The following is a 24,022-nucleotide window of genomic DNA, read 5'->3' as shown; positions in this document are numbered from 1 at the left end:
CGATCGATCATGCTCAATTGTTCACGGGTTTATGCGTACTTCGTACTAGTTCTTCCGCATGATAGTAACGCGAAAATACTGATGTGCATCCATTCTAATTAAGAAATTCGTTATTTGACTTTTCAGGCAAGGGCATTTCTAGGGGGTGAATGGTCTGCGTGGGGAAGAAGAATCATGTGAATAAATATCAGTTTGTCCTTGTTATCGGTCAAGTACATACAATTGATTATGTGGTCGAAAATACCTCTCTATCTACATACGGAGTGTAGCTTGTGAAAGTGGTCGTGTAGACAAGTAGCATTTCATTCGTTCATGCATGCTCTTCGTTGATATCTGTATCGCTGTTATGTACTTATGTTGGTGAATTTGTACGGTAGAACATATATTTTTATATATAGTGGAATTGTACTATATTGAATTCGTTCTAATAAATATTTAATATATATATTTATTTATATATGTACACATTTTTACAGCATGGGGTATTATTTAGTAGTACTACTATACATCACTTGGCGTACTTCAGTTTTCAAATCATCTCCCCCTAAAAAAATTCTTCATCATCTAAACTGGTGCCAAAATTAACAAACCACTGCGAAGAAGCACGTGCTACGTACCAGCTCTACGTGTCATTGGCGAGTTCACGAAAATTAAGGAAAGGACGATACGACGTTGCGTTGGTCCACCAGATATTCAGTAGAGACAAAAAGGTTACTTCCTGGAAATTTCGACATATGACGAGTTTATCTGTGGCCATGAAGGTTGATTAACAATCCCGACAACGTTGAACATTCTAGGATAACTCCTCGACATCGATCTGTCGGTCGATCTCTTCCACGGGCTGTCACTCCGGCACCCGCGCCCACCTGGAGGCCTTGCCTTCATTCCGACGCCGGCGTCGCCCGACGTCTTCTCCCTTTCCCCCACCTTCTTCTTCCTCCCAGCACTGTGCCAATGTCTTCCTGTAGCCGAGTGTCGCTGTCCCGCTCCGAGATGTCCTCTCCCTCGCCCGCCCGTCGTGACGTTCATGGACCGCGCGGTTAGCGGTGCCCGGCGAGGGATGGTAGAGGGCTAGTGTATGTGTATCTCGCCGGAGTCAGAGCTCGGAGGGAGCGTCCTCTCCAGTCGCTCCTCGCGTCGCGGACGCCGCAACACAGTCTGCCGAATCCTGTTGACTGGCTGTGCGATGCGGTGGTGAGGGCCAGCTCTCGGCGGCGTGCAAACGCCCGCGCAGCTCGACATCGGCCCAGTCGGTGTGAGGATGCGCCGGCCAACTTCTCACGGAGGGCCCCCACGCTCCTCTGCCCTCGGCCCCCACCGCCGGGCGCCGTGCTGTTGCAGCGCTCTTGAAGTCACCACGTTCGTGAGGGGTCGGCGAAGAGCTTAATTCATGGACCGTCATGCAGCCAGAGGTCCATTCGAGGCCACGGTGGCTACTGGCGCTGAGCCGTGTGATCCGTGGACTTGGTAGGTAGCTGCTTCCTCGAGTCCTCCGACGAGCTACTGCAAATGGACGGCGGCTACTGCGGTCGTGGTCACCATCACGGGCACCGGACCTGAGGTCATTCTGGGTGGAGTTCGGTTTTGTGTAGCCCGAGCTACCTGGTACCCACTATCAGGGTCGTACACAAAAGAACACATGTCGTAGACTTTCGCCGTTCCAGACGCCCCGAAGCTAACGTCTAGCGCGATGTTGATGGAAGTTAGACCACCGCACCAACCGATTAGTTCCTGCAGAGCGACGACTTAATTTGATGGGAGTAATTTAACCGGTCATTGCTTGATCGGGCTTAGCAGCCGCGCTAGGGTGGCCGCTGGCCGATATTCCCAATTAGTTCGGACGACTGACTTGGATGGAGGCATTTAACAGTTTTGCTAGAACTCATCTAGATGAGATATAGTTTGGTCTCATTCACCTTTTATAGCCATTGGATGTGATGCTATAAGATGCGTGTGTGCTGACGTGGGTTGTTTTTGTTTTCGTTTTCAAGGTGAATGAGACCAAATTATATCTCATCTAAATGAGTTCTAGGCACTCCCATTTAACCAACAGATTAGCTCTGCAGAGCGACGTCTTAATTTGACGGGTACCCGAATAAACAAGACTTAATTTGAAGGGAGTAATTTAACCGGTCATCGCCCGGTCGGGCTTAGCAGCCGCTGGCCGATATTCTCGAATTACTCCTTCCGTCTCATTACATAAGAGTGTTTTTGACAGACACTAATGAGGGAGTAGTTCGGACGACTGGCCTGGATGGAGAAATTGACCGCCAAATTGAGATGTACATCGTGTGTATGTAGTGGGCCTGGCTGCTTTCTCTTTTTCTATGTTGTTTTGCTTGGTGTACGGGTTGGGCATCTTCAAAGCCGACCCTCAAATCGCCCGCATTCTTTCAGGTCGTGTTGTTCGGACGCGGTTTGTCATCCAACACGGTACCCAGTTTTATCGGTTCGGAGAGCGTTTTGGACATCTGTTTCTCCGCAAACTAGAACGGCTTTGCGGGAGTCCTGGCCAATCTAATGCCGTCACGCACCGTGGCGGAAGGCTGGCAATTAAAAAAAATGAGACCAACCCAAGGGCTAACCCTTGTTGGCTTTTTTTATAGGAGAAACTCCGTGAGCACCGCGCGTCCGTGTCGGGACTCGAACTCGGGTGGGCTGGCAGCAACCTCAGCTGCCCAGCCAACGGGTCGACGCCCCGTCCTCAGGAAGGCTGGCAATTAACATTGGCGTTTGGCAGAAGCTACTAATTAGCATTAGTTTTCCGTAGCAAAGAATGCATTTGGCGGAAGGTTCACTAATTTGGCTGATCCATTTAATCAAAGCATATATTTGGCGAAAGCTTCTACTAATTAGCATGCACACTAATTAGCATTGGATGGCGGAAGCTACTAATTAGCATTGCATTGCGGAAGCTACAAATTAGCATGCATTGTTTCATCCCTAAAAAAAAAGCATGCATTGTTTCATTTTTTTCTTAATAGTCATGGAAGTATTTGGTGGAAGCAAACTTAATCATGCAAGTGTTTGGAGGAAGCAAACTTTAATCCATGCATGCAAGTATTTGGCCTTTGGCAGAAGCTACTCTGTAATCACACATATTTTGACGGAAGCCTTTCTTCATGCTTGGCGGAAGCAAACTTTAATCCATGCATGCAAGTATTTGGTCTTTGGCCGAAGCTACTCTATAATCACACATGTTTTGACGGAAGCCTTTCTTCATGCTTGACGGAAGGTACTAACCCATGGATTAGTACCATAGCGGCAGACATTTGCGGAAGATGTTAATAGCGGCGGACATTTGCGGTAACGGTTGTGTGACTAGCTCTCACATCAGTGTCTCTCCGGATTAGTCCCCGGTTTATGGACGGATGCGGTGGCCGGTCCGCAGCCAACGTTGGTGATGCCGTCAACGGCAGCCCCTAATTGCATGGTTAACAGCTATAATTCAATGCTCACGAAAAAAAGAGCTATAATTCAATTCAAAGCCGTCTAAAACGTACGGGACGGACAACGGTGACGTCGCTTGTGCATGCAGACCAAAAAAAGCAGGAAGAAACCTCCGGGAACAAATGATACGTGCTTTTTCCAACCATGCATGACGAGTCTACACGGCATGCATGCAGTCTGAGCTTAGACATTTACATGCATGGAGCATGGTCGATCAGATCAGTATAAATGTTGCAGCCCTAGCATGTAATCTGGCACGTACAACGATCGAACATGGAAATGTTACCGTTAATCTCGCTCGTTGTAGCAGTAGTGTGCATAATGCGAGCAATAGTCTTGATGATCCAGAATGCTGGCTCCACGTCGGCCAGCACAAGAGCCGGCGAGGCGCCTCTCCCGCCGGGCCCGTCCAAGCTCCCGCTGATCGGCAGCATTCACCACCTGGCCACCGGCGAGCTCCCGCACCACGCCATCACTCGCCTCGGCCGCGAGCACGGCCCGGTGATGCACCTGCAGATGGGGCAGGTCGGCCTCGTCGTCGTCTCGTCCCGCGAGGCGGCCAGGGAGGTCATGAAGGTGCAGGACGCAAACTTCGCCCACCGCCCGGAGCTAGCCGGGCCCAAAGCTCTGCTGTACGGCTGCGCCGACGTCGCCTTCTCCTCCGGCGGCCCCTCCTGGCGCCGGCTGCGCAAGGTGTGCGTCGTCAAGCTCCTGTGCGCGAACCGGGTCAGGTCTTTCGCTCCCATACGGAGGGAGGAGACACGTCGTCTCCTGGAGAGTATCGCCCGACACCCTCCGGGCAAGGCCATCGACCTCCGGGCCATGGTCGAGGCCCTCAACAGCACCATCGTGAGCAGGACGGCATTGAGCGAGACATTCGAGCACAGGGGCTCCATCTTAAAGAAGGGCCTGGAGCTGGCGTCGGGGTTCAACCTGTCGGACCATTTCCCGTCGTTGAGCTTCCTCAACGTTCTGATGAGGCACCGGCTGCGACGGGTGCACCGTCAGGTCGACAAGCTGCTCGAAGACATCATTGGGGAGCGCAAACGGCTTCGGCAGAAGAAGATGAAGGACACAGCTGAGGACATGCTAGATGTGCTTCTCGACGCCATGGAACATCCAGACACGGACGTGCCCATTACACACGACAACATCAAGGCTGTCATAATGGTATGGTATCTTATATCCAAACCACTACGACGTACGCCCTCCGTGCTACTCCCTCCGTAAAGAAAGATAAGCGTTTAGATCAGTAGAGGGAGTATAATATAAAAGCGTTTTGTAAGCTATTGTAGTGTCAAAACGGTCTTATACTATATCATGAGACGAAAAGAGTAGAAAGGAATTATTAACCGTCGATTAACTCTGCACAGAACTAACTATTGGATTGAAATGGACACGCTGCAGGATATGTTTGCCGGGGGCACAGAGACATCATCGTCAACGATAGAGTGGGCGATCGCAGAGCTAATGAAGAACCCCAAGGAGATGACCAAAGTGCAGGACGAGGTGAGGACAAAAATGCAGGGAGAGGCAAGTTGGTGCGACATCGGACAACTCAGCTACCTCCGGCTTGTCGTCAAGGAGACGCTGCGGCTGCACATGCCGGCGCCTCTTCTAATCCCCAGGGTCTGCAAGGAGCAGTGCCGTCTTGGTGGCTACACAATTCCGGCCGGCAGCAGGGTGGTCATCAACGCGTGGGCCATGAGCAGGGACCAAAGGTACTGGGAGGACGCCGAGGCGTTCCGTCCCGGGAGATTCCTTGGCACAAGCGTCGACTTCAAGGGGGGCGACTTTGAGTTCCTGCCGTTCGGCGCCGGCCGGAGAATGTGCCCAGGGATAGAGTTTGGGCTCGCCGGCGTCGAGCTTTGCTTGGCGCAACTCCTGTTCTATTTTGACTGGACGCTTCCTGGTGGCATGGCGCCGGAAGACCTCGACATGAGCGAGACATCATTCGGTGTTTTATCGGTAGTCCGAAAGGAGCCACTTCGGTTGATCCCCAGCATACACGCTCCACTTCACCTCAAGTATTGACCCTTTGGCGTTTCCTTGTTGGCTGGGTGCATGAGGGCTCTGTTTATGGAGTTGTAGGGGTTGTGCCTTCTTTAGTGTTGTAATACCCTTCTTTTCTTAATGAATAATATACATGTAGCTCTACTGCATGTTTCAAAAAATTCACACAACTACAAAATAAAACAAGATATGTTCTACAAAAAAAAATGATGCACATTGTTGTGATGTCCCTCACGTCATATCTACACATTGACAGTCCAACGACAACATAGAATAATGCTGCCCAAAAAACTTGTGCAGCTCATATGGCCAAAATAGCGATACTCGGATAAAAAAAATAGTGATACAGGTACAAAAGCATATAAAAGGTGGTGAGACGGATAAAGCAAAATAGAATTGTTAGCCAATGATATATCTCATTTCCCAATAATAAGTTGGCAGATAGTGAAATTGTCGGTCCTCTCTCACCTTCGGATTAATCATCCCATCGTAAAATTACTGTCGTAGTCGTCGTTCCGTGTCTTTTGGCCAAGCATGACCGATTGACTGCAAAATCAGTCGCATGACAAACTGTGGAAATTATATGGCCTTGGCCCATTCAAATTTCTGCTATAATTTATAAACATATCCCAGAGGCCACCCATTCTAAGAATTACGCGAGAAATATACTCTGTCTCACAGTAGGCAATCGCCAGATCGATTGGCCCAATATGGGATTTTGATGGAGCGGTTTTAGGAGGCTTCTATGACTGGCTCGGAACGGTTTTATAAGCTTATGCATGTTTTATTTTGTTTTTATTTTCCGTGTTTCTTTGGGGATTCTTTTTCCATTTTCCTTTTTCTTTTTCATTTCTATTTTCTTCCAATACATATGTACCTTTTTCAATACACATTGTACATTTTTCTTATACATCTGAAACATTTTTATACAAGTTTTTAAAATACATGTTGAATCATGAATATTATTTTAAATAATTGTAAGGAATATTAGTCCAACATTGTCAAAATACATGTTGAACATTTTTTTTAATGATACGAATTTTTTAAATATGCAAACTCTTTTTTACATTGTATCACACTGTCAAAAAATGTCATAAACATATATTGAAAATCCTGAACATTTTTTAAATTTCACTGGCATTTTTGGAATGGCACAAGTTTTTCTTAGAATTGTAAGAACATTGTTTTACGTTGTATATTGTTTTAAAAGGTCTCAAACATTTTTTTGAAACATATAAACATTGTTTATGTCAAATTGATTTTTGAATGATATCAGCATTTTTTGAGAGTATGCGTACCCTGTTTTTAACACAGCTTGAACCTTTTTCAAACACGTGAACGAGCATTTTTTAAATTTCATTTTTTCCCATTTTAAGAAATATTTATAAAAAATAAGCGAGAGCTCCTCCCGCACTGCGTCGGCCTACTAAGGAAGCACCCGATGCGATTGCTTCTTACACCCCGCTGAGACTGAGACAAAAATGGGGGCAACTAATGAGCGGATACCCGTTCGAGAGCTTACCCTGCGGCTGCACGCACAGATTTTATTTTGAAGGACCTAAATGACTGGAAAAATAGCCTTTTGCCCCCAGGTCTTTATCTTTTACGTTTAGCCCCACCAATGGTTTTTGCGTTGCTCCGTCACTGTGCACGCAGTGGCGGCTCTACCGCCATGTGTCACAAGCTGGCACACCCCGTGGGGACTCACTTTCTTTTCTTTGTATGCACTTTGGGGTTCCTTTCAGGTTTCTTAAAAAAATCAACATTTTGCATTTTGCTTGGTTTTCTCAGAAAAAAAATCGCATGAAAATCACACTGTGCGAAAAAAACCATAGTTGTGCTTAGCACAACTATCGTGCCCGACAGTGACCAATGCCACTTTATTCAACGCAAAACCAATCTCACCAAACTGGCACTACTAGATGACGATGAAACTCTAGACCTATGGAACAACAGGGACAGAAACAGGAGCCCACTGTGACGCCCCCGATTCAATCGTACACTAATCATATACGCAAACGTGTACGATCAAGATCAGGGACTCACGGGAAGATATCACAACACAACTCTAAAATAAAATAAGTCATACAAGCAAATACGAGCCAGGGGCCTCGAGGGCTCGAATACAAGTGCTCGATCTTAGACGAGTCAGCGGAAGTAACAATATCTGAGTACAGACATAAGTTAAACAAGTTGCCTTAAGAAGGCTAGCACAAACTGGGATACAGATCGAAAAAGGCGCAGGCCTCCTGCCTGGGATCCTCCTAACTACTCCTGGTCGTCGTCCGCAGGCTGCACGTAGTAGTAGGCACCTCCGGTGTAGTAGGAGTCGTCGTCGACGGTGGCGTCTGGCTCCTGGGCTCCAGCATCTGGTTGCGACAACCAGAGAGAAAGGAAAGGGGGAGAAAGCAACCGTGAGTACTCATCCAAAGTACTCGCAAGCAAGGAGCTACACTATATATGCATGGGTATATGTGTAAGGGTCATATCGGTGGAATGAACTGCAGAATGCCAGAATAAGAGGGGGATAGCTAATCCTGTCGAAGACTACGCTTCTGACCACCTCCATCTTGCAGCATGTAGGAGAGAATAGATGGTAAGTTCACCAAGTAGCATTGCATAGTATAATCCTACCCAGCGATCCCCTCCTCGTCGCCCAGTTAGAGAGCGATCACCGGGTTGTATCTGGCACTTGGAAGGGTGTGTTTTATTAAGTCTTCGGTTCTAGTTGTCATAAGGTCAAGGTACAACTCCAAGTCGTCCTGTTACCGAGGGACACGACTATTCGAATAGATAAACTTCCTTGCAGGGGTGCACCACATAACCCAACACGCACGATCCCATTTGGCCGGACACACTTTTCTGGGCCATGCCCGGCCGCGGAAGATCAACATGTCGCAGCCCCACCTAGGCACAACAAAGAGGCCAGCACGCCGGTCTAAATCCTATGGCGTAGGGGTTTGGGCCCATCGCCCATTGCACACCTGCATGTTGCGAACGCGGCCGGAAGCAGACCTAGCCTAGCAGGCGTTCCAGTCCAATCCGGTGCGCGCCGCTCAGTCGCTGACGTCAAGAAGGCTTCGGCTGATACCACGACGTCGAGTGCCCATAACTGTTCCCGCGTAGTTGGTTAGTGCGTATAGGCCAAATAGCCAGACTCAGATCAAATACCATGAACTCGTTAAGCGTGTTAAGTATCCGCGAACGCCGACCAGGGCCAGGCCCACCTCTCTCTTAGGTGGTCTCAACCTGCCCTGTCGCTCCGCCACAAAGCAACGGTCGGGGGCCGTCGGGAACCCAGGCCCACCTCTACCGGGATGGAGCCACCAGCCCCTTCAGCCCCCATCTCCGAACAATATCATAAGTAATGTAATAGTATAAAGTATGTAGCGTATACCCGTGATCACCTCCCGAAGTGATCACGGCCCAGTAGTATAGCATGGCAGACGGACAAGAGTGTAGGGCCACTGATGGAACACTAGCATCCTATACTAAGCAGTAGGATAGCAGGTAAGGGTAACAACTGTAGCAACAATGACAGGCTATGCATCAGAATAGGATTAACCGAAAGCAGTAACATGCTACACTACTCTAATGCAAGCAGTATAGAGAAGAATAGGCGATATCTGGTGATCAAGGGGGGGCTTGCCTGGAAGCTCAGCCGAGAATGAGGGGTCGTCAATGTTGGAAATATGCCCTAGAGGCAATAATAAAATAGTTATTATTGTATTTCCTTGTTCATGATAATTGTCTGTTGTTCATGCTATAATTGTATTAACTGGAAACCATAATACATGTGTGAATACATAGACCACAACATGTCCCTAGTAAGCCTCTAGTTGACTAGCTCGTTGATCAATAGATGGTTATGGTTTCCTGACCATGGACATTGGATGTCATTGATAACGGGATCACATCATTAGGAGAATGATGTGATGGACAAGACCCAATCCTAAGCATAGCACAAGATCGTGTAGTTCGTTTGCTAGAGCTTTTCTAATGTCCAATATCATTTCCTTAGACCATGAGATTGTGCAACTCCCAGATACCGTAGGAATGCTTTGGGTGTACCAAACGTCAGAACGTAACTGGGTGGCTATAAAGGTGCACTACAGGTATCTCCGAAAGTGTCTGTTGGGTTGGCACGAATCGAGACTGCGATTAGTCACTCCGTATGACGGAGAGGTATCTCTGGGCCCACTCGGTAATGCATCATCATAATGAGCTCAATGTGACTAAGGAGTTAGCCACGGGATCATGCGTTACAATACGAGTAAAGTGACTTGCCGGTAACGAGATTGAACAAGGTATTGGGATACCGATGATCGAATCTCGGGCAAGTAACGTACCGATTGACAAAGGGAATTGTATACGGGATTGATTGAATCCTCGACATCGTGGTTCATCCGATGAGATCATCGTGGAACATGTGGGAGCCAACATGGGTATCCAGATCCCGCTGTTGGTTATTGACCGGAGAGTCGTCTCGGTCATGTCTGCATGTCTCCCGAACCCGTAGGGTCTACACACTTAAGGTTCGGTGACGCTAGGGTTGTAGAGATATTAGTATGCGGAAATCCGAAAGTCGTTCGGAGTCCCGGATGAGATCCCGGACGTCACGAGGAGTTCCGGAATAGTCCGGAGGTTAAGATTTATATATGGGAAGTCCTATTTTGGCCACCGGAAAATGTTCGGGATTTTTCGGTATTGTACCGAGAAGGTCTAGAAGGTTCTGAAGTGGGGCCCACCTGCATGGGGGGACCCACATGAACGTGGGTAGTGGGGGCAAGGCCCCACACCCCTGGTCTAGGCGCACCAAGATCCCACCTTAGAAGGAATAAGATCATATCCCGAAGGGATAAGATCAAGATCCCTAAAAAAGGGGATAACAATCGGTGGGGAAGGGAAATGATGGGATTTCTTTCCCCCACCTTTGCCAATGCCCCAATGGACTTGGAGGGCAAGAAACCAGCCCCCTCCACCCCTATATATAGTGGGGAGGCGCATGGGAGCAGCACCCCAAGCCCTGGCGCTTCCCTCCCTCCCGTGACACCTCTTCCTCCCCGCTTGCGCTTGGCGAAGCCCTGCCGGGATCCCGCTACTTCCACCACCACGCCGTCGTGCTGCTGGATCTCCATCAACTTCTCCTCCCCCCTTGCTGGATCAAGAAGGAGGAGACGTCCCCGTTCCGTACGTGTGTTGAACGCGGACGTGCCGTTCGTTCGGCGCTAGGATCATCGGTGATTTGGATCACGACGAGTACGACTCCACCAACCCCGTTCTCTTGAACGCTTCCGCGCGTGATCTACAAGGGTATGTAGATGCACTGCCCTCTCTCTCGTTGCTAGATGACTCCATAGATTGATCTTGATGATACGTAGAAAATTTTAAATTTCTGCTACGTTCCCCAACAGTGGCATCATGAGCCAGGTCTATGAGTAGATTCTATGCACAAGTAGAACACAAAGTAGTTGTGGGCGATGATTTGTTCAATTTGCTTGCCATTACTAGTCTTGTCTTGATTCGGCGGCATTGTGGGATGAAGCGTCCCGGACCGACCTTACACGTACTCTTACGTGAGACAGGTTCCACCGACTGACATGCACTTGATGCATAAGGTGGCTAGCGGGTGTCTGTCTCTCCCACTTTAGTTGGATCAGATTCGATGAAAAGGGTCCTTATGAAGGGTAAATAGCAATTGGCATATCACCGTTGTGGCTTTTGCGTAGGTAAGAAACGTTCTTGCTAGAAACCCATAGCCTCCACGTAAAACATGCAACAACAATTAGAAGACGTCTAACTTGTTTTTGCAGGGTATGCTATGTGATGTGATATGGCCAAAAGGATGTGGTGAATTATATATGTGATGTATGAGATTGATCATGTTCTTGTAATAGGAATCACGACTTGCATGTCGATGAGTATGACAACCGGCAGGAGCCATAGGAGTTGTCTTAATTTATTGTATGACCTGCGTGTCAATGAAAACGCCATGTAATTACTTTACTTTATTGCTAACCGTTAGCCATAGTAGTAGAAGTAATAGTTGGCGAGACAACTTCATGAAGACACGAAGATGGAGATCAAAGGCGCAAGATGATATTGGCCATATCATGTCACTTTATGATTTGCATGTGATGTTTGTCATGTTTACATCTTATTTGCTTAGAACGACGGTAGCATAAATAAGATGATCCCTCACTAAAATTTCAAGAGATGTGTTCCCCCTAACTGTGCACCGTTGCGAAGGTTCGTTGTTTAGAAGCACCATGTGATGATCGGGTGTGATAGATTCTAACGTTCGCATACAACGGGTGTTGACGAGCCTAGCATGTACAGACATGGCCTCGGAACACAAGCAAAACACTTAGGTTGACTTGACGAGCCTAGCATGTACAGACATGGCCTCGGAAGACCGAAAGGTCGAACATGAGTCGTATAGTAGATACGATCAACATGGAGATGTTCACCGATGATGACTAGTCCGTCTCACGTGATGATCGGACACGACCTAGTCGATTCGGATCATTATCACTTAGATGACTAGAGGGATGTCTATCTAAGTGGGAGTTCATTAAATAATCAGATGAACTTAATTATCATGAACATAGTCAAAAGGTCTTTGCAAATAATGTCGTAGCTTACGCTTTAGTTCCACTAAGATATGTTCCTAGAGAAAATTTAGTTGAAAGTTGATAGTAGCAATTATGCGGACTGGGTCCGTAAACTGAGGATTGTCCTCATTGCTGCACAGAAGGCTTATGTCCTTAATGCACCGCTCGGTGTGCTGAACCTCGAGCGTCGTTTGTGGATGTTGCGAACATCTGACATACACGTTTTGATGACTACGTGATAGTTCAGTGCGTAATGTTGAACTGTTTAAAATTGTGGCACCAAAGACGGTTTTGAAACGTCGCAGAACATATGAGATGTTCCAAAGACTGAAATTGGGATTTCAGACTAGTGCCCACATCAAGAGGTATGAGACCTCTGACAAGTTTCTTAAGCCTGCAAACTAAGGGAGAAAAGCTCAATCGTTGGGCATGTGCTCATATTGTCTGAGTACTACAATCACTTGAATCGAGTGGGAGTTAATCTTCCAGATGAGATAGTGATGGTTCTCCATAGTCACTGCCACCAAGCTATTAGAGCTTCGTGATGAACTATAACATATCAGGGATAGACATGATGATCCTTGAGCAACTCATGATGTTTGACACCGCGAAAGTAGAAATCAAGTAGGAGCATCAATTGTTGATGTTTAGTAAAACCACTAGTTTCTAGAAGGGCAAGGGCAAGAAGGGATACTTCATGAAACGGCAAATCAGTTGCTGCTCTAGTGAAGAAACCCAAGGTTGAACCCAAACCCGAGACTAAGTGCTTCTGAAATGAGGGGAACGGTCACTGAAGCAGAACTACCCTAGATACTTCGTAGATGAGAAGGCTACCAAGGTCGACAGAAGTATATTGGATATACATTATATTAATGTGTACTTTACTAGTACTCCTAGTAGCCCCAGGGTATTAGATACCGGTTCGGTTACTAAGTGTTAGTAACTCGAAATAAAAGCTGCGGAATAAACGGAGACTAGCTAAAGGTGAGATGACGATATGTGTTTCCAAGGTTGATGTGATCAAGCATCGCATGCTCCCTCTACCATCGAGATTGGGGTTAAACCTGAATAATTGTTATTTGGTGTTTGCATTAAGCATAGACATGATTGGAATAAATGGAGACTAGCTAAAGGTGAGATGACGATATGTGTTTCCAAGGTTGATGTGATCAAGCATCGCATGCTCCCTCTACCATCGAGATTGGGGTTAAACCTGAATAATTGTTATTTGGTGTTTGTGTTAAGCATAGACATGATTGGATTAAGTTTATCGCAATACGGTTCTTCATTAAAGGAGAATAATGGTTACTCTGTCTATTTGAATAATACCTTCAATGGTCTTGCACCTAAAATGAATGGTTTATTGAATCTCGATCGTAGTGATACACATGTTCATGCCAAAAGACATAAGATAGTAATGATAGTACCACATACTTGTGGCACTGCCACTTGAGTCATATTGGTATAAAACGCATGAAGAAGCTCCATGTTGATGGATCTTTGGACTCACTCATTTTTGAAAAGATTGAGACATGCGAACCATGTCTATTAGTATATATGCATGAAGAAAGTCCATACAGATGGATCATTTGGACTCACTTGATTTTGAATCACTTGAGACATGCAAATCATACCACATGGGCAAGATGACGGAAAGGCCTCGTTTTCAGTAAGATGGAACAAGAGAGCAACTTGTTGGAAGTAATACATTTGATGTGTGCAGTCCAATGAGTGCTGAGGCACGCAGTGGATATCGTTATGTTCTTACTTCACAGATGATTTGAGTAGATGCTGAGAATATTTACTTGATGAAACACAAGTCTGAATTATTGAAAGGTTCAAGTAATTTCAGAGTGAAGTTGAAGATCGTCGTGACAAGAGGATAAAATGTCTGTGATATGATCATAGAGATGAATATCTGAGTTACGAGTTTGGCACACAATTAAGAAATTGTGGAAATTGTTTCACGACTAATACCGCCTGGAACACCATATTGTGATGGTGTGTCCGAACATCATAACTGCACCCTATTGGATATGGTGCATACCATGATGTCTCTTATCGAATTACAACTATCGTTTATGGGTTAGGCATTAGAGACAACCGCATTCACTTTAAATAGGGCACCACGCAATTCCGTTGAGACGACACCGTATGAACTATGGTTTAGAGAAACCTAAGCTGTCGTTTCTTAAAAGTTTGGGGCTGCGACACTTATGTGAAAAAGTTTCAGGCTGATAAGCTCGAACCCAAAGCGGATAAATGCATCTTCATAGAATACCCAAAACAGTTGGGTATACCTCCTATTTCAGATCTGGAAGCAAAAGTGATTGTTTCTAGAAACGGGTCCTTTCTCGAGGAAAAGTTTCTCTCGAAAGAATTGAGTGGGAGGATGGTGGAGACTTGATGAGGTCATTGAACCGTCACTTCAACTAATGTGTAGCAGGGCACAGGAAGTTGTTCCTGTGGCACCTACACCAATTGAAGTGGAAGCTTATGATAGTGATCATGAAACTTCAGATCAAGTCACTACCAAACCTCATAGGACGACAAGGATGCGTACTACTTCAGAGTGGTACGTAATCCTGTCTTGGAAGTCATGTTGCTAGACAACAATGAACCTACGAGCTATGGAGAAGCGATGGTGGGCCCGGATTCCGACGAATGGCTCGAGGCCATAAAATCCGAGAGGATCCATGTATGAAAACAAAGTATAGACTTTGAAAGAGCTACATGATGGTCGTAAGGCTGTTGGGTACAGATGGATTTTAAAGGGAAGACAGACAATGATGGTAAGTGTCACCATTAAGAAAGCTCGACTTGTCGTTAAGATGTTTTCCGGCAAGTTCAAGGAGTTGACTGCGATGAGACCTTCTCACTCGTAGCGATGCTAAGAGTCTGTTAGAATTATATTAGCAGTTACTGCATTATTTATGAAATCTTGCAGATAGGATGTCAAAACATTGTTTCCTCGACGATTTTCTTGAGGAAAGGTTGTATGTGATACAACCAGAAGGTTTTGTCAATCCTGAAAGATGCTGACAAGTATGCAAAGCTCCAGCAATCCTTCTAAGGATTGGAGTAAGCATCTCGGAGTTGGAATGAACGCTTTGATGAGATGATCAAAGATTTTGAGTTTATACAAAGTTCATGAGAAACTTGTATTTCCAAAGAAGTGAGTGGGAGCACTATAGAATTTTTGATGAGTATATGTTGTTAACATATTGTTGATCAGAAATGATGTAGAATTTCTAGAAAGCATCCAGGGTTATTTGAAAAGTGTTTTTAATGGAAAACCTGGATTAAGCTACTTGAACATTGAGCATCAAGATCTATAAGGATAGATCAAAAACGCTTAATAGTACTTTCAAATGAATACATACCGTGACAAGATTTTGAAGGAGTTCAAAATAGATCTGCCAAGGAGTTCTTGGCTATGTTACAAGGTGTGAGTATTGAGTAAGACTCAAGACCTGACCACGGCAGAAGAGAGAGAAAGGACGAAGGTCGTCCCCTATGCTTTAGATGTAGGCTCTACAGTATGCTATGCAGTGTACCACACCTGAAGTGTACCTTGCCATGAGTCAGTCAAGGGGTACAAGAGTGATCCAGGAATGGATCACATGACAGCGGTCGAACTTATCCTTAGTATCTAGCGGACTAAGGAATTTTCTTGATTATGGAGGTGGTAAAACAGTTCGTCGTAAAGGGTTACGTCGATGCAAACTTTGACACTAATCCGGATGACTGACTAGTAAACCGGATTCGTATAGTAGAGCAGTTATTTGGAATAGCTCCAAGTAGCGCGTGGTAGCTACATCTACAAGATGACATAGAGATTTGTAAAGCACACACGGACCTGAATGTTGCAGACCCGTTGACTAAAACCTCTCTCGTAAGCATAACATGATCAAACCCTAGAACTCATTGAGTGTTAATCACATGGTGATGTGGACTAGATTATTGACTCTAGTGAACTTTGAGTGTTAATCACATGGTGATGTGAACTAGATTATTGACTCTAGTGCAAATGGGAGACTATTGGAAATATGCCCTAGAGGCAATAATAAAATGGTTATTATTGTATTTCCTTGTTCATGATAATTGTCTGTTGTTCATGCTATAATTGTATTAACTGGAAACCGTAATACATGTGTGAATACATATACCACAACATGTCCCTAGTAAGCCTCTAGTTGACTAGCTCGTTGATCAATAGATGGTTATGGTTTCCTGACCATGGACATTGGATGTCATTGATAACGGGATCACATCATTAGGAGAATGATGTGATGGACAAGACCCAATCCTAAGCATAGCACAAGATCGTGTAGTTCGTTTCCTAGAGCTTTTCTAATGTCAAGTATCATTTCCTTAGACCATGAGATTGTGCAACTCCCGGATACCGTAGGAATGCTTTGGGTGTACCAAACGTCAGAACGTAACTGGGTGGCTATAAAGGTGCACTACAGGTATCTCCGAAAGTGTCTGTTGGGTTGGCACGAATCGAGACTGGGATTTGTCACTCCGTATGACGGAGAGGTATCTCTGGGCCCACTTGGTAACGCATCATCATAATGAGCTCAATGTGACTAAGGAGTTAGCCACGGGATCATGCGTTACGGTACGAGTAAAGTGACTTGCCGGTAACGAGATTGAACAAGGTATTGGGATACCGACGATCGAATCTCGGGCAAGTAACGTACCGATTGACAAAGGGAATTGTATACGGGATTGATTGAATCCTCGACATCGTGGTTCATCCAATGAGATCATCGTGGAACATGTGGGAGCCAACATGGGTATCCAGATCCCGCTGTTGGTTATTGACCGGAGAGTTGTCTCGGTCATGTCTGCATGTCTCCCAAACCCGTAGGGTCTACACACTTAAGGTTCGGTGACGCTAGGGTTGTAGAGATATTAGTATGCGGAAATCTGAAAGTCGTTCGGAGTCCCGGATGATATCCCGGACGTCACGAGGAGTTCCGGAATAGTCCGGAGGTAAAGATTATATATGGGAAGTCCTATTTTGGCCACCGGAAAATGTTCGGGATTTTTTGGTATTGTACCGGGAAGGTTCTAGAAGGTTCTGAAGTGGGGCCCACCTGCATGGGGGGACCCACATGAACGTGGGTAGTGGGGGCAAGGCCCCACACCCCTGGTCAAGGCGCACCAAGATCCCACCTTAGAAGGAATAAGATCATATCCCGAAGGGATAAGACCAAGATCCCTAAAAAAGGGGGATAACAATCGGTGGGGAAGGGAAATGATGGGATTTCTTTCCCCCACCTTTGCCAACGCCCCAATGGACTTGGAGGGCAAGAATCCAGCCCCCTCCACCGGTATATATTGTGGGGAGGCGCATGGGAGCAGCACCCCAAGCCCTGGCGCCTCCCTCCAGTGACACCTCTTCCTCCCCGCTTGCGCTTGGCGAAGCCCTGCCGGGATCCCGCTACTTCCATCACCACGCCGTCGTGCTGCTGGATCTCCATCAACTTCTCCTCCCCCCTTGCTGGATCAAGAAGGAGGAGACGTCCCCGCTCCGTACGTGTGTTGAACGCGGAGGTGCCGTCCGTTCGGCGCTAGGATCATCGGTGATTTGGATCACGATGAGTACGACTCCATCAACCCCGTTCTCTTGAACGCTTCCGCGCGCGATCTACAAGGGTATGTAGATGCACTCCCCTCTCTCTCGTTGCTAGATGACTCCATAGATTGATCTTGGTGATACGTAGAAAATTTTAAATTTCTGCTACCTTCCCCAACAGTCAACACCGTAGTCGATCGAGGGTCGCCGGCAGTCTCGGGGTCTACCGGAAAGAAGTAACGGAGGGGGAACACAATAAATAACAGAGCAACCAAAGCATCACAAAACATAACGAGGCAATACGCGATGCTAGGTATGCCCTAACGCGGCAGTAAGTGATACCGGCGAAGGGGGGAAACATCCGGGAAAGTATTCCCGGTGTTTCGCGTTTTCGGACAGATGAACCGGAGGGGGAAAGTTGCGTGTTTGCTATGCTAGGGATGTGTGGCGGACAAACGGGCTGCGTATTCGGATTCGTCTCATCGTTCTGAGCAACTTTCATGTACAAAGTATTTTCATCCGAGAAGATTTATTCATTTCTGGAATTATTGGAATTAATTTAATTCGAAAATTCATTTAATAACAAAAAGCTAGGGGTACCCGAAAGTGTACCCAGCCACATGTTTAATAGAGTGACAATGGGCCAGGTCAACTGTTGACTCAGCAGTCAACAATTTGATCGGTCAAACATGAATAGTGCATGTGGGACCCATATGTCATTCTCTTAGCTAGTTTTAGTTTAACTTAACATTTTACTTTAACAAGGGGACCACGTGTCAGTGTTAGTGGGCTAATCTAATCCTAACTGTTTAGTCCTAACTAACTTAATTAGGGGGGGTGCCCGCAGGTCAGTGCCAGGAAGCCAGCGCCACACTCTGGCGCACGTGCATACCAGGGCCGAAGCCATGGCCAGAGCGCGGCCGGCGCAAGCGCGGGCCAGGTGCGGGGGGCTCGACCGACGAGCGGGGTACACGAGCGTGGGTCGCCGCCGGCGAGCGAGCGGCAGGCGATGGAAATGGGCGGAGCGGGCGCGGTCGGGCGCCGTGGCTGCGGGCGTGGGCGGCGCGGCTGGGATCGACGGGCGCGAGCGGCCAGGGCCTGGGCGCGGCCGGCGGCGGCACTTGCAGGCGGCGGAGGTGAGCGAGGGCGCTGCAGGTGGCTGGGGCAACAGCCGCGAGGCGAGGCGAGCGTGTGGGCGCGCGGGAGGGGGAGCCACGGCAGCGGGTGTAACGACAGGCGGTTGCGGCCAGGAACGAGGCGGGCGTGATGACCGGAGCTCCGGACTGGGGAGGTGGGGCGCATCCTACGGCGTCGGAAGCAAGGGGAAGATGGGGAGGTGCTCACCCCCGTTGCTGTGCAGGGGGGTCGACGAGGCTCGACGAGGCCGTTGAGGGGGAGCCGGAGAGGCGACGCGGAGCAGAGACGAGGTCGACGGCGACGACGTGGAGGAGGTCGAGGAGGCGGCGACGAACGGCGACGACGCCAGATCTATGGGATGGGCGCGCGAGGTGGCGGGGCACCGGCGGGGCGACGAGATTGGGTGCCCCCGATCCAAATGGGGGAAGGGGATCGAGGGGAGTGGGGGGTAGCAGTTAGGGTTTCGGGGAGGGTTTGGCCAAATAGGCCAGCGGGGAGAGGTGGGCTGACTTAGGTGGGCTAGCCGGTTGGCTAGCTGGGCCGGTTGGTCCAGCGTGTGTGTGTGTGTGGGGGGGGGGTTCTTTTCTTTTTAACTTTTATTTAACCTTTTCTGTTTTCTTTAGATTAGGGCATTAACCAATTTGCAAAAAAATTGGTTCACCACCAATATTAACAAATGAAAATTTGCCACGTGACGAACATTTTATTTTAGACATTTGAAAACTCTTGAGTTTAACTTGACTTTGAATTTGGACCGGATTCGAACCAACTCAAGTTAACAACAGTAATAATGATGACATGGCATCATTAGCAGGGAATTAGTGTAGCTTAATTATCCGGGCATCACACCCACCCGCTTCCTCTCGCCGCCGGAGCAGCGGACGGAGAGGGGTGGGGATCACGGCCTCGCCCACATCCAAAGGCTGGCAGGAACTCGTCTGTTGCCAAAGAAAGAGAGCAAAGCGGTTAGCCAAGAGCGCGTTCGGAAATGTGTTTTTTTCGAGAGTACGCCAAGGCGTACTATGGCTTTATAGAAGTCGGAATTTTAGTTACAAAAAACTACACTCGCTGCGAACAACGAGAGTAGCACCAACACCACACCAAAGACAAACAACACCGCAAAGCAAACTACAACGCAGAAGAGCCTATCCAACCTAGAACACAACACCGCGTCTCGGTCGACGCCGAACATCTCCGAAGACCACCAACTTCCGCGGAACATCACTTGTCGACGCACCATCCACTCTTATCGCCTAAGAGGAAGTGGTAAGTGGGTGGCAGGACTCATCCGATCCGAGAAAGACATCGTCTTGGACACACTAGCGATGGGCGTACATAGCACCGTCATGGAACAAAGAGGACATCGACGAACACCAGTTGTCGGAGTAAATGGCCACGGGTAGCCTAACCGACTGCCCCTGGCTCTTCCAAAAAATTATCAGGCCTTTGGGCCTTCAAGCACTCCAAGCATTGGACCACCTTCCCTGGCCGGCTACCTCTGAAGCCGACTCACGGAAGGCGACCCAGCCTCAGCAACCTCCCCCCCAGGATAACCACGGGATGGCCGACTCCAGGAAGCCGGCCGTAAAGGATGCCGACTTCCCAGAAGCCGGCCTCGAAGAGCGCCGACTCCAAGAAGCCAGCCAAGACCGCAACCACCAAAGCTACGCCACATAACGGTGACAAGACGGGGTGTGGCCACAGTGCGGCCCACTACCCCCGAAGCCCGAGGCAGGCATGGCCACAGGACGCCGTGCGGGACGGCCATCTCCCGTCTGGCTCGGCACTGTAGCCATGCTAGCCTCGACGTCACCCACGGCAGACGCCAGTACGGCCCACGGGCGGCGGGCCCCTTCAGCCAGAGAGAGGCGCGAAGGCGGCCCGGCCTCCCCTAGTCGGCCAAGGGCGCAGCCGGCTACCCCCTCCCTCGAAGCATGTGCCACATTAAGGAGACAAGACGAGGTAAGGCTACAGTGAGAGCCCTCGAGGCGGCCCACTGTAGCCACGCTTACCTCAACGCAGCCCTCGTCATCAGGGGCAAGGCTACAGTAAGCAGCCGCCGACAAGACCCTAGGCGGTGGGGCCGGCCTGTCGACCAAGAGGCCGGCACCTGGCGGGACCCCCCAGTCGGCGGGCCCCAACAGCCGGCGGAGAAGCCGGCGAGCATAGACACTGACGGCTGGGACCAGTGCCCAGCCGGATTACAATTGTACCCCCGGGGGGTAGGCCTATATAAACCCCCCGGGGCACCCATGCAAAGGGTTGGCTTCTTAGCACAGCACACACACCATAGAGAGAGAGAAGCAAGAGCTAGCCTTGTACTTCTTCTCCCTTGAACTCCACAGCTCTAGGAGCGATTGTAGCTACTTTTCCTGATCTAGTGATCATGCGGAGACCCCGCAGAGCAGGACTAGGGGTGTTATCTCCTCGGAGAGCCCCGAACCTGGGTAAGATTCGCCGGCGTGCATGTCTTCGCCTCATCCCGTTTCCAGGCACCGGCGACGTCTTATTGGCACCCACAATGATAAGCCATCCGTTGGCATATGTCGCACCTACCACCCGACATTTGGCGCCCACCGTGGGGCCCGGTGCACCGTCGTCCGGAGACCTGTTCTGGACGGGAACCCTCTTCCTCCCCCACGAGCGCAGCCAGCCTGCTGCGCCCGATGGCGTTTGCCTCGACGCGCTGCAAGGCGTCGACAACGCCTGCGCAGCAAGCTGCCTCGCCGATCTTCTCGGCGAGACTCGCATCTCCGACGAGCCTGCGTCCGACGCAGGCACGGACTACCCCGAGAGCCGCCTCGTCAGCCTCCTCGACCAGCTTCACGTCTCTAGCGAGCCTGCTGCAGATGTGGAGCCGGTCGGCTCCACCGACCCGATGCTCGTCGACTCCGACACGGCATCGCTCGACGCTTACCCCTCCGACGTGGTGGTCTTTGACGATCCTCTCCCTCGAGCCGACAGCGGCAGCAGCGCTGTCACCGAAGTGTTGGTCATCAGCCACGTCGCCAACTCGGGCGAGAACGCCCACGACGCCCTGCAAGCGGCGATGCATGACCTCTCCGTCTCCATCCCGGCCGATGCCGACGCCGAGACCCTGGAGGCACGCCGCCTCGCCCTCATCGCGGAAGGCCAAAAGATAGCCTCCATGAGACACCTCACCGAGGCCCACCAGCGCGAAGTCGACCGCGCCGCCTTCGGTACGCCGCCGCCTAGCGGCCCGAGCCGAGCCGGCTTCGTCCAGAAGCGCGGCGTGGCCGTCGCCAGCAAGCTGGGGGCAGATCGCCCCGTCTACGCCACCCCGCTCGAGAATCTGCGAGCCGCTCAGGCGGCCGCAGAAGAGCTCAATGGGCTGGGAGCCAATGAGCTCCCCTACATGACAAGACGGATCCAGCAGCCGATCGACGCGGCTGCAGAACGGCACGAAGCCGGCGCCCGTGCTGATAGTCATCTCCCGCGCCGGGAGCATGCCGCGACGTCCCGCTCGCCGACTGCGAGCGGCGCCCGCCAGAAGAAAGACAAGGAGCCGGCTGCTAGCCGCAGCCGGACTCGCATCACCATCGAGCGCGACGCGGAAGGCCGCCCGCGAGCAGTGGAGCACCAAGGAAATCTGCCTCCTCCCCCGCCTCGAAGAGAAAGACGTCTCACCCCACCGCCTATCACACACCCGACTCTTAGCGACCGACTCGGCCGCCGAGAAGGAGTCGGCGAGAACGACGCCCACCACCGGATCGACCGCCTTGCTCGATCCTTGGCGTTAGAAGAAGAAGACGATGTCGGCCCGCCATGCTTTGGCCCCCGCATCCGCGACGAGCCCTTCCCCAAAGGGTTCTCGCTCCCCAGAGACACGCCCAAGTACAACGGCTCAGTGAAGCCGGAAGATTGGCTCATCGACTACTCCACGGCTGTCAGTATAGCCAACGGCAATCGGCGCGTCGCCATGAAGTACGTCCCCCTCATGCTGCAAGGCACGGCGCGCACATGGCTCAACAGCCTCAAGCCCTACAGCATCAACAGTTGGCTGGACTTCACGGAAGTCTTCGTCCGCAACTTCACCAGCACCTACAAGCGGCCTCCCAAGCCTCGCCAGCTCTCCCTCTGCGTCCAAGGGCCCAACGAGTCGACCCGCGACTACCTCACGCGGTGGGCCGAGCTCCGCAACTCCTGCGAGGGGGTGCACGAGGTTCAGGCCATCGAGTACTTCACCGCCGGGTGCCGAGAGGGCACCCTCCTCAAGCACCGACTCCTCTGCGACGAGCCGGCTACCCTCGACGAGTTGTTGGTCATCGCGGACAAATACGCCACGGCCGACTCCTCGATGAAGACCGAGCTTCGAGTAGACGCCTCGGGGAAGGTGATTGCTCCGGCTCCCAAGACGCCGGCTGGCGACCCCAATCGGCGCCCCTACCAAAATGATCACAAGCGCAAGGCCCCCATGCCGACTTCCACCAGTCGGCAGGTGGCCACAGTTGAAGATGAGCAGCCCGAAGAGCGGCCTGCTCCCAAGAAGAAGGGTGGCAGGCCGGCTTGGCAGCCGGCTTTCTCTTACGAGCAGGCTCTTGACGCCCCCTGCAAGTTCCACAGCGGCGCGAAGCCGTCTAACCACACGACCCGAAAATGCCACTGGCTCACGCGAATCACCTAGGGCGAGGGGTTGTTGCCGCCTCCGCCTCCCGGTCCACCGCCTCCAGCCCCCTAGCAGCCGGCGGCTCGGCCGGCGGTCGGCGCCATCCAAGACGAATTCCCTGAAGAGCACGCCGCCTACGTCGTCTTTACTAGTCAAGCCGACGACAAGTGCAGTCGGCGCCGTCAGCATCAACAAGTTAATGCAGTCGCCTCTAGTTCCCCCGAGTTCATGCACTGGTCGGAAAAGCCAATCAGCTGGAGCCAGGCCGACCACCCAGAGGTGATGCCCTCTCCTGGCTCCTATGCAATGGTCTTGGATGGCACCGTCGCGACGGAGAGGCGAGCTGCCCGATTCTCCCGCATCCTGATAGATGGCGAAAGTAGTATCAACATACTGTACCGCGATACCATGGAGAAGCTGAACATCAAAGCGAAGCAGCTTATGCCGAGCCGGACCGTGTTCCATGGTATCGTCCCCGGCTTGTCTTGCTCCCCAATCGGCAAGATTAAAATGGATATTCTCTTCGGAGATAAAGATCATTTTCGCCGGGAAGCGATCTGGTTCGAGGTAGTCGACTTGGAGAGCCCCTATCAT

General features: G+C 50.0%; 1 protein-coding gene across 1 annotated transcript; it reads left to right on the top strand.

Annotated features, from left to right (window-relative positions):
- The first annotated feature begins 3,966 nt into the window (after window positions 1-3,966).
- On the top strand, window positions 3,967-5,484 carry LOC123126334 (premnaspirodiene oxygenase-like). Its single transcript, XM_044546690.1, has 2 exons — window positions 3,967-4,620; window positions 4,858-5,484. Exons 1-2 carry the CDS (start codon window positions 3,967-3,969, stop codon window positions 5,482-5,484), a joined length of 1,281 nt encoding a protein of 426 aa, XP_044402625.1.
- The last annotated feature ends 18,538 nt before the right edge of the window (window positions 5,485-24,022 follow it).

Source organism: Triticum aestivum, chromosome 5D, assembly GCF_018294505.1.
Source record: "Triticum aestivum cultivar Chinese Spring chromosome 5D, IWGSC CS RefSeq v2.1, whole genome shotgun sequence".
Lineage (NCBI taxonomy): Eukaryota > Viridiplantae > Streptophyta > Magnoliopsida > Poales > Poaceae > Triticum > Triticum aestivum.
Note: the sequence above shows the minus strand (reverse complement) of the source record. Positions and strands in the feature narration are given on the sequence as shown.

Excerpts from the sequence above, each read along its gene's own strand:
- LOC123126334 (XM_044546690.1), top strand. The coding sequence starts at position 3,967 with ATGGGGCAGGTCGGCCTCGTCGTCGTCTCGTCCCGCGAGGCGGCCAGG. Across the intron at positions 4,621-4,857 it reads ACATCAAGGCTGTCATAATG|GATATGTTTGCCGGGGGCAC; the intron begins GTATGGTATCTT and ends GACACGCTGCAG.